Source organism: Coccinella septempunctata, chromosome 3, assembly GCF_907165205.1.
Source record: "Coccinella septempunctata chromosome 3, icCocSept1.1, whole genome shotgun sequence".
Classification (NCBI taxonomy): Eukaryota; Metazoa; Arthropoda; class Insecta; order Coleoptera; family Coccinellidae; genus Coccinella; species Coccinella septempunctata.
Genome location: NC_058191.1, coordinates 27,650,007 through 27,661,449, shown reverse-complemented (window position 1 = coordinate 27,661,449; position 11,443 = coordinate 27,650,007). Strand labels below are relative to the sequence as shown.

The window sequence follows — 11,443 nt, the reverse complement described above, 5'->3', positions numbered from 1 at the left end:
AAAGGCGTAAGGTCGGAGCCTCTTTATGGCCATCTTACGTTGACCCTCAACTCATGTTGAAAATGAGAAACCATGGTCGCATTGGGGTTTTCTCTTTTCCATACATGGGTTGAGGGTCAACGTGTGGTTGGCAGTCATTAGAGGTGAACTTTTCGGACGAGTAATATTTCCCGATCCGATTGATCCAAAGCATCTTGACAGACATATTGGATAAAATGTCTGGTTTCAAATGAATGGCTGCCCAGCTCATAATAGCCGGAATGTACGGGACTAAATAAATCAATATTTTGGGGGGCAATGGATTGGAAGGTACAGTCCGGTAAGATGGCCAAAAAGAAGCCCCGACCATACGCTTTTGGATTTTTATGTCTGGAACACCTTGAAAGAAAAATTTATCACAATATTTAGAATAGAATCTGAGTGGTGTTATTGAATTCTTTTCGTATGCAAACTAGATTATCACACGTCCGCAAAACTATAAACGTCCGATGAAGTCAGGATCTTCGCCAAAAAAAAATTAATTTTAACTTTACCCTACTCTACCCTCTGCCGTCAATAGTCAAACGTTCCTCGCAGATTCCTTTTAAATCGTCTCAGTCGTCACTGAAGGTATTTAATTTCAGTTTATCGCAACAGTTGCTAAATAATTACGAGAAGAGAGATTACGAGAAGCAAAAATTTCAAGACATAGATGAGTTCCAGAAAATGTCAATTTGAATGTCAAAATTTGAAAAATCACTATGGTCTTTTCCAGAATTATTGACATCCTAGTAGGTTTTTAAAGTCCAGAGGCTCATAACAGCGTTTCTGGTGTTGGAACCTGAAGATGGGATGCGATTAGTCATCCCGAAACCGGTAGTTCTTGTAGAATAAATTGGTGAGAGACAGTTTTTAGGTGTTTTGATTTATTTTGGTATATTATATCATCTGTTCATTTCAGCTCAAGCTAATTCAAATATCTATATTAAACTTATATTAGGTATCACATCACTCTGTAAATTAACTTGTACCTATAGGCGAAAACCAATCGTGTAACTGAAAGTCCTCTGAATTGATAATGATTTTTATGTGTATTTTTATAAATGATTAAATTGAAAGTTTGACTGAGGAATACCCTTCCACCTCCTGAACTGAAAATTTCCAATTGTTAGTTCGGGATACTCGAGTAATTTCCAATATTTCATCTCTATGATTCAAACAAAAATGAAGTTGCTGAAGAATACTTGTACCAGAGATAGAGTTTTCAAGAATAGTTTTTCAAGAATATAAGGGCTTCATACTTCAAAAAACCTTTTTATCACTGTGGTAGGAGTAAAGAATCTCCATTGCTTTTGTATATTGTTTTTCTGAAAAATTTCTGGAAAAGAGCTCCTGTCAAGTCAACCAAATATAACTACAATGATGTTCAGGAAATTCGTAAATTCGTAAACACGACAGAGGGTCAAGTAGGGTGTGGTGAAAATACAATTTTTGTGCATAGGATCCTAAACGTGCCAGTGCTCCTGAAATTAGGTCGACTCACTTCACTTAATCGGGCTTGTATAAGTTTCCATACGTGAGCTATTATAGTTCGTATACGAAAAGAATCCAATAACACCACTTCAATTCAATTCAAAATATTGTCATTGAATATTTCTCATGACGACTGTTCATCATACCGGGATCGTATAAGTTTTCCTATAGTACGTTTGAGGTGTATAAATCGAAAAGATGACAAAATCAATTCTCAAGCTCTTCAACTGCAGCGTTGCCAAATTTTCGGACTAGATGCGTCGGTAAACTATGCGGATTATATACATCAAGTTCATGTCGCTCGAAGCGCCCTCGCACTGGCCAAACCCTGAAGTTTTCTGTATATAATAACGAGTATAACCGACTTTTCAGACCCACCTGAAAATTCACCCCTAGCATCCCCTAACCCCCCTTATAACGATTCTATGGTCGAACGTTACCAGACCCGGAGCCGGGTCTGACAACGTCACTTTTGGACTGAAAAGTCGGTCGAGTATACCGTTTTGGGTCTGTATATGCGGTCGAACAAATCTATATATATATATATATATATATAGATTTATAGGCTATAGGGATGTTCCATACTTTAGGCTTGGCAGGATTTTACAGAAAATCTGGTAAATTGTGGGTTGGTAGCTTTCTGCAAAACTTCGTCCAATAATGGTTCTATTGCCAGAAACAAATAAATAATGTTTCTAAAACTGACCTTATTCGTGAAGACTTGTGGGGTCATCGGATTAGTAGAAAAAAAACTTTTGTTCATGCCGTGCTACAATGTTACAAAAGCAAAATTACAAAAGAAAATGCGAAAAAGTTAACTAATATGATTACAATAACCAAGCGTGATTACAATAACCAAGCGCAATCGGAATTAGAGGATAAAGTCAATAAAATAATTGAAAATTCCATTTTTTCAATGTTTATTCAGCAGATAACCTCATTTTTTTTAGTTTTCCATATTTATAACAAGCTTCCTGTTTAAGTGGAATATAGAAGAATATATAAGAACAATTGTTTTGTTGAGTGCTCATTTTTAATTTTAATCTAGATAAATAAATAAAAAACCAACTATTCCAATAAACTAATAACAAATAATCAAAGATTTTATCACTTAGAATCAAAGATAATTTTTGGCCTAATCATATGAAAAGAATCACAAAATACTATACAGTTGGAAATTAAGTATATCAGCTTATTTATATACAGATTTTTCAAGCATGTTCACAATATTTCCAAATCACAATGGCGGATTTCAGGGTGTTTCTTCTGAAAATGCATAATTACAATAATATTAATATGAATAATAAACAGAACATAAATATAAAGAATGTAGGGAAAGCATTTTATCGCATTAACTCGTTATCATTTATTGATAACACTGCAAATCAACATGGCTTATTAGGATAATTCAATATCAAATATCAATATATCAATATCAAAATAATATCTCCTTAGTTTTTTCTCATAATAGAAATGCAAATACATGAGAAAGTAATATTTTTCTTACCCTCAATTTCATCTCTATTCTATCGATTTCTCCACCAACAGAATCAACAATGTTTTCCCCATGTTTCAAAATGAATTCTTCCAATTGATCTATATTTTCAATCTTCTTACATTCCTTCAAAATTCAAATTTTAAACTATTGATGAAGCAAAAAATCAACCTCACCTCCAGCAACATATTGAGATCCTGTTTATCCAAATACGATCTAGTTAACTCCCTTCCATCGAAATCAACTTCCGCTTTGTATCGCACCAGATAGTTGCCCATATCTATGCCTTTAACGTCATGGATTGCTCGCACCATTACATCGCTTTCTAACTCGCCATTTATTTTGTTCAAGTCATCTTCCGGGATAGATCTGTAATGAAAAAAGATCTTCGTTTTTTTTTATATGGTTTTACGTAGGGTACGACTCACCTTCCCACCAAAGCAGCAACATTAGAATAAATGATGAAAGAAGCTACGGAACCTAAGATGCACCCTATACCTAGGCAGCCAAGGGCATCTGGAATCGGACTGTTTGTTATTGATGCCCAACTCATACACCCAGCAGCCACCACCACACCCACAACCGCAGCGAAATCTTCCAATAATACAACGTTAACACTTGGATCCTTACTCTTAAAAACTGAAAATGGAAAAAATAATTGAAATTTGAATTCATATCACATGGTAAAGTTTGTTTGATATGTTGGGAATATTGTCCACATCCCTTATACAGCTGCTGCAACTCCAAGAAAAATTCCAAACCTAGTCTAATAATCAAACGAGGAATGTACTGATTTACTGATTGCTGGGTGTGTTGGACGGACTAACCCAAACCTGCCACCGCGACCAACGGTCTATTGTAGCACAAAAATGTAACTTTTCTTCAATTATTTATTACCATTCCCAATGCTTCTTTCTTTAATTAGACACTTTTTTGTAATTAAAAATGTCAATTTTCATTGAAGAATTCTCCTTTCTTTTAACAGTAACAAAGAGTGAGTGGGAACTCTACTAGACAAGCGTCACGATTTTAGATGACTTCACGAAGACGTCTTCTAGCTGTGCTTAGGGCAATTGAACTCGCCATTCTGCAAGTGTTGAGGAGGCTGTCTTCTCATCGAATGAGTTAGGAAACGGTCTTCCACGGGCGTTGCAGAACGTCGTCTACCACTTCTGCGTCTTTGACAAATAATGCCAGAGGGAATGTAGGTACTGTGAGAGTTAACGTGATATGACAATATACTACTACTAATGAACGAATCAACACACGGAACAAACTTAAAACATGCATAGAAAAAAAGTACAGTTTAGAAATTATAGTCAACCAGTCAAATTATCATGCTACATATTTTTTTGTTACTAGTTACTAGACATTCTATGCCTTGCCTGAAATACTCACTATATTCTTGTACAGACATTTTAGCTTCTTTAGCTCCTTTTCTTATAGAATTGAAAGCAACCATACAAGTAGCACCCTCGGAAACAAATGAACCCCCTAAAATGAAGTAAGCCTAAAAATTTAGAAGCTGTATTAGTTTCATTTTGGTATGTTCTCGTTCGTAACTAACCCAAAAAAAATCCGATAAGGGTTCTGGATTCATAATACCAGTGATACCATGATAAAAGGAAAGTCCAGTACCAACGCAAAATATTCCAACTCCCGATATAAGTGATGCAACATATTTCATGTTATTATATCCATAGGGATGATAGGAATTGGCTAGCTAAAAAAATAAAACCATCATTTCACATACATATGTACGAATGACCTAGTAAATACTAATCATCCCTGAAAATTTCACATATTTGACCTGTTTTATGAAGGCGTTTTTCAGCGCCTATTGTGCTACGTTGTATATGTACGCTTGAAAATATGGAATAATGATAATAGATAATATAAAAATCGGACCCAGCGCGTTGTTATTCGCTTTTACGAACTCGATATAATTATTTTGGAAGTTGGTCATTCGCAGAAATTGAGAATAAGTCCTCTTCAGATTGATTTGCAAGCACCCGACTCCCAAAGAAACTAATTTGGACTGCAGTTAACGAAAAACGAGTTATGTTAGTGGTGAAATTTTATTGTTTGGGAAATAATTCGGATTGGATATTCACTATGAATTCCACATGAATTTTCCTTCAAAACATGAAATATCGACTAAATTACTCTATTTTGTATTGAGGAATCTAATCAAAAACTGCATAAATAGTAGATTTCAATATTACAATTTATTGTGGATTTTGACATGACCTTTATGACTTACCTGAACAGATTTATGGATTCCAAAAGCTAAAATAACTTGATTTACAGTATCTGCCAAGGAATGTATACATTCTGAGAACATGCTGTGGGATCCTGTGTATAACCAAGCAAATAATTTGAACAGACAATTTGCCATATTTCTGTAGATCAAAAAGGACATAATGACTTTATTTTTGAAATTACAAATACATACATAAGTGATTTAGGGATAGAAGCTCTGCGCCGAAAGTTTCTAAAATAGTTTTTATGAGCTGATTTCAAGAATGAATGATTTCAAAATGTTGCGGAAAACTATTAAATTAGTAGAGGGTATATACAGGGTGTTTCATCATAAACCGGACAAACATATATGGTGGGTGAATGACACCGGGAGAATCACTTTTGCCTTAAGCTACATTCACAATCAATTCACGGGCCGAAGTGCACTTCGGCACGGAAGCTTAGCAGATGGCGTTCTCCGTTACCATTCACAATGAAATTCAAGACAAAATTTCTTGCAAGTTGCAAACTATCACTTCGGCAAGGAATTTCGTGCCGGCTATAGATGATGCTGATGCTTATGCTTTGATCAATTACATTTTTGATTCATTTGAGTATTTGGTACCAAGATTATTGCGAATGGTAAATTTCGTGGCGAAGTGCACTTCGGCCCGCGAATTGATTGTGAATGCAGCTTTATGACATATACCCCGTTTGCGACGCATAAGCGAGATATAGGGTGTCCAACGTCGTATTTGAGCAATATTCTAATGAGTGTGGTCAGTTATGTATAAACCTCTAAGAAACGGTTTCTGGTCACATCGGAGTATTTTTTGAGTGCTAAATTCAGAAAAGATGAAGAACTCCGAAAAAAAAATTTCAAAATGGCGGAAAACCTCCAATGTTCGTGATTTTTTTTTCGGTTGCCAAATTGAATTTCTTTTTCTGAATGAACACAATTTTCGAACAATTTCTGTGAAGCAATTTTTTCATAAATCGAACACAACTTTTTTTTCACATGTCTACAGCGAAAAAAAATTTCATCCGAAATTGTTGAAATGTTTCCCGATTGTACTTCCTTTTATACCTAACACGAAATATCAAACCGTTTCTTTACTGCAGCCGTCGAAATATCTCGTAAGAACCTCTAACATAATAAAAAAAAAACTGATGGTTGAGCTTTGAGACTCAAAATTTTTAAATTGAGCTATCGAAACATTTCAATTGATAATATGAATTCATCACAAAAAAAAATTTTCGATAAAACTTTGTTGGGAGTCGAAATCGCGACTTTGTGGTATTACCTTGTGGAATGTAAATTGAAACTAATCGAAGGATGTGGATTTTCGTCACAACAACAAATCTGATAATAAATAGAAGCTATATAAGTAGAAAACAGATATTCTCAAAAAATTGCAGAGTGATTTTCCTGCACTGACTATCTTTTACTGAAAGACCCGAAACGGAATTCTGGCAAGCAGTCATGTGGGGGAAAGACACAACTTTTGGTTGGAAACATTACTTTTTCTAAAATCTTTTTTCTTAATTCATTTCAGTAAAATATTAGATTGAAGGGCACAGGAGGAGAAAAAATTCATTTTAAATGAAATCATTAGGACTGTCATCAAAATTTGGACAATCAATATATATATAATACACACCATTCCAATAAGAGAAGGAACCTTATATTTTGGATTGAGGATACTCTTAGAAAACTTCATTGGAAGAATTACTGATATGAGTAAAATGGGTCTTTATAATCAGAAAAAATATATGAGAATTATAAATGCAATAATGAATAAAATACAAGGTAAACTTACATTCCTACAGCTATTAGTACCACTCTTCCTGATCTACCAGATAAGCCAGGATCATTATCTTTCACAGTTTCGCCTGCAGATTTTGATATTTCTCTTCTATAATCCCGTAATCTTCTTTTTACCATGAAAATATCTGGATTCAAAAGATGTACATGAGAATATTATCAATTTAGACATAAGTACTCACTCTGTTGGTATCTCTTCTTTTCAATATCCCTCTTCAATAACTCCATATTTAATACTTCTTTAGATCCCCAAATTTCCATGGCTTTTGCCTCTACATCTTTTCTCCAATAAACTGTTATTGGAGGTTCACATTCATAAGGTGATCTTCTTCTTGTTCTAGGTAAATTTTCCAAATCTGATGGTTTCAATAAGAACTCAGACATTGCTCTAAATGGTGTAATAAAGTTTCTCTCTAAAGACTGAGCAGCTAAGTCTAGCTTTACCCGTTTTTTCCCTATATCTTTTACGTCTGAAAATAATGAAGCTAAGTTAGAGGGTAATAATAATTTTTCAGCAACCAAACAAACCACTTTGTACAGATTTTTCTGCATCTTTTGATTGGTTTTTCACCTTCCTTAACTGATCTTCTGGCAGTGCATTAGTAGATGTATCAGAATTTTGACTTGAAGCAGCAATATTCGAATTTTTTGCGACTTGTTCCTCTTTAATTTCAGGAGCTATAATATTTAAGACAGGTTCTTTCTTGGTTTTTTTAGATGAACCCTCTGCCCCCTTGGGGTTCACCTTCTTGGTAGCATTCTCTTCATTCTTAGTTTTACATAAAGATTCAGACCATCTTAATCCTCTTACACTGATATTTTGATTCCAACAAGTCAGTTGCCTTCTAGTGAGAACACCTAATAATTGAATTTCGATCACCAACGACACAGAAATTCTGCAAATCTTTACTTACTGAAACCTGCCTCAACAAATGGTGTCTTTGTAGAATAACGGTAAAACAACTTGATGAGCATAAAATTTTTAGATGACATGTTTATTAATGTTATTTATTTCATAGCTAAAAGAATAAAAGAACCTAGACTGATGTTTTGCAGAATTGTTATGAAGATTTCCTCAAAACCGCATCTCCAGTTGATTCCGTTTAAGTTACTCATTCAGTTGAATGAATAAAATCATTGAATTTTTTCTTCAGATGACATAAACACCCAAAAAATAATAGGTTATTTAATTATTTGTTATTATTTTTTACAATTTAAGTTGTTTGACATCTGTCATATAAACGATTTGACATTTGACTGTCCACAAAATTTGAAATCACAGATTAATCTGTGATATGAAATATGTGGAGTACTGTGGGTACTGGAGGGTTTCACACCCCGATTGTTGCATTTATTTCATACAAAAGGAGTATAAACAACCTAAGATATCTTGTTGATGATAATCAGTTTTTGTACGACCCTCCAACTCCATAGTATGACCAAAGAGGTATGACGATGAAATAAAATCAAAGTCCGAAAACAAGCCAGTCTATAAAAGATATTTCAAGAAAATGAGAGGGTCACGCACCATAGAAGTCACGTTGTAAACATAACCTATAACCTACTCTATCGAAAATCAATGTGTAAAAAAAAACAAAAATAAAAATTCTATCAGCCGCAGCAAGTGTCGCAACTCCAAAATTATAATTTCATCCAATTATCCAAATGTGCCTGAAAAGTCAATTTAATTCTCAAATTTAGCTGTAACGTTATTTCAGATTTGTTGTTTCCTTAAACAAATTATTAAAATGTCAGAGTATAATGGAAATTATAATTCAGACAATCAGAATAAGTCGAATAATAACCGAGATTTCATTGCATTCAACAGTCCACCTCAGTCAAAATTCAGTCCAAATAATTTCAGCAGTCCAGTGAAAAATAAAAGTTACAAAAGAAAACAATGGAATCAGAGCTTTAATTCTAGTTTCAGTCAGTCCCACAATAATTCTGCTAATCGGTATTCAGGTCCTTACAATAGAAGCTCCAATAATTCTAGAAACAATTCGTGGTCAAAGAATAATCATGTAAGTATTGAATTGAAAGAATTCATTTACCCATACAAATATTAAAAATACATTATATTACTCACTTATATTTTGAAAATGTAGTTATAGTTTATTTTTTTTTTTTTTACTTTCAGAATAATTCAAAAGAATCAGACAATATTTCATCATTTTTACATCCCTCTTTCGTAGAAGATCCGTGGAAAAAGTTGGAAGAAGAGCTCAAAAAGAAAATTTCAGGATAAGAATCTTTGTAAAATTGTTAAATTTTTTTCTGATATGGGAATGATGGATTTTGTTTCATTTATTCATATCATTCATGCCATACTATAATGTATATAAGAAATACTAAGTCAAACTGAACTAGTTAAGCCTCAACTGGAGTGGTGACTTAAGAGATATTGTTTTATATTAACCTGTACACATACAGTATTGGTGGGGAAAAATTTTTTGGAGAAATATTGCAATAAAGAGATCTTACCTATATAAGATAACTAGTTTTATTCTTCATCTTTGTTTTTTATAATCCAACATGAAATTAATCTACATGCAATAATGAGATGAAACATTGGAAAGAATGAATACTAGAAAATGCGTCCTACATAATTAAATAATCGAAATCTTCTTCTCAGGAAATAGGACAAAATAAAAATAGAAGGTGTTAAGGTTTTATAGGCTTGTTCGTAGAGTGGTTCACAACGGTTGTGGACTGTACAGAGCAAGCGCAAATGGATTTTCGCTACCCTTAAATGGAATTGCGCTTGCTCTGTACAGTTCACAACCGTTGCAAACCACTCTACAAACAGACCTATTATCAACTGTGCCGACGTTTCGTAGAAATTGCCTTTGCTTCCTCAGGCCAAAGAAGTGAGATAAACCACTTCTTATGTGAAGTGGTTCAATGGTTTAGCTTAAACTAAAGTTATTCTACCTAATCTCTTAATTACAATAATTCTGTGAAATACACATTGTGTTTTTATTACAAAAATAATAATCCTGTGTTTCCTACCAACAATTATGGACTGCTTACCTATCATACTGAATGCTAATAATCATTATAATATGAGTATATATGGGCGGGGTGGCTCCTTTTCATTGGGACACCCTGTAAAGTTAGAAATAAATACCGACGGTTAAATGCTGAAAAAAAAATCTTCCGTCTTTTTTTTTCAGATAGCGGTGAAGGAAATAAACTTCTGCAGTTGCATAATTAATGGAGAAAAATTATTTTGAAATAAATAACACAGCAGTAGAGTAATATAGTACTTCAGATGGCTGTGGCAAATGCTATGTTTCTTTTTTCTCCATCAAAGGCTATAAATTCGCCGTTAACTACCGAAGATGAATAAATTGAAGTTTTTGGAGGTAATTATTCCTATGCATGTAAATGAAAAATCTCAAATTCTCGATGTGACAAAAACAAAACTATCGAAGGCCGAAGGAAAATATTCAGAAGGCTGTTTATTAATGTCGTTGAAATTTCAGTCAGTTATTCTAATACAGAGGTAGATACTTATCACAGATTACAGAGTAATCTGTAATCTGTGATACTTATGACTTCTTATCACGTCCACAAACACTTACTTGAAGAATAATAATCTGCTCTATTATGATATTACTTGTTCCTTATCAGCAATAAATAATGACTCATATGCGAAATTGTATATATGTAATCGCTGTACTTCCCCTGAGAAAAACATCTCGAAAACTAAACATGAAGGTACACGTATAGTGAAAACAATATGATACATATTGCCACTGCAAAGAAATAATCAAATTATGTGATAAACTTTCTTTCTTTCAAATAATAATGTCCTACTTATCTATCAAATTCCTAATATATTTTTGAAGGTTTTATGAGATATTTTTTATGTAGGAATAGGAATGGGTAGGTACTATACAAAATAAAGCATAAGGCATATAGGGTGTATGTAAATGAATAGTTGCAAAAAAATTTGAGGGTTCATTCCTTGTCAAATGATAGTATGGTTCTTTCATATTTTTTTGAGCAGCTCCTGCCGAGATACTGCTCCCTAAAGGTGGCACCTAAAAGGCAAATTTTAATATATATAGTACATTGTCGCTACCAGGAGTACCAGGCTCTTTGTACCAGGTGATTGGTTCACAATTTGCTGAAATATAGGAAAAATAAACCGTTGAAGGAAACAAAATTATATAATAAAATAATTTGCAGTATTATTTTGTTGATCTGAGCCGGGAACATCTTGAAGCTGAAAGTTTCGGCTACCCCCTGTAGATTTATAGAGAAGGAGGCAAATATAGTATAGATGTCTCACTCGCCAGCCAGAGATGCCTGAAAGGAGAGAGGAGAAGAGAAAACAGGTACTTCCCCGGTGTGGGATACGT

At 33.8% G+C, this 11,443-nt stretch overlaps 2 protein-coding genes across 2 annotated transcripts; one reads left to right on the top strand and one right to left on the bottom strand.

Moving 5' to 3' along the window:
• Window positions 1-2,415: 2,415 nt before the first annotated feature.
• Window positions 2,416-8,305, bottom strand: LOC123308980 (zinc transporter 9). Its single transcript, XM_044891808.1, has 11 exons — window positions 7,988-8,305; window positions 7,602-7,931; window positions 7,256-7,543; window positions 7,069-7,201; window positions 5,271-5,409; window positions 4,575-4,730; window positions 4,406-4,517; window positions 3,436-3,646; window positions 3,184-3,376; window positions 3,020-3,133; window positions 2,416-2,778 (listed from the first exon to the last, which is right to left on the bottom strand). The coding sequence occupies exons 1-11, from the start codon at window positions 8,064-8,066 to the stop codon at window positions 2,734-2,736; spliced, it is 1,800 nt and encodes a 599-aa protein (XP_044747743.1). The 5' UTR covers window positions 8,067-8,305; the 3' UTR covers window positions 2,416-2,733.
• A 330-nt stretch (window positions 8,306-8,635) lies between these two features.
• Window positions 8,636-9,570, top strand: LOC123308981 (uncharacterized protein DDB_G0280315-like). The gene is made up of 2 exons (XM_044891809.1): window positions 8,636-9,097; window positions 9,214-9,570. The coding sequence occupies exons 1-2, from the start codon at window positions 8,822-8,824 to the stop codon at window positions 9,319-9,321; spliced, it is 384 nt and encodes a 127-aa protein (XP_044747744.1). The 5' UTR covers window positions 8,636-8,821; the 3' UTR covers window positions 9,322-9,570.
• Window positions 9,571-11,443: the final 1,873 nt, after the last annotated feature.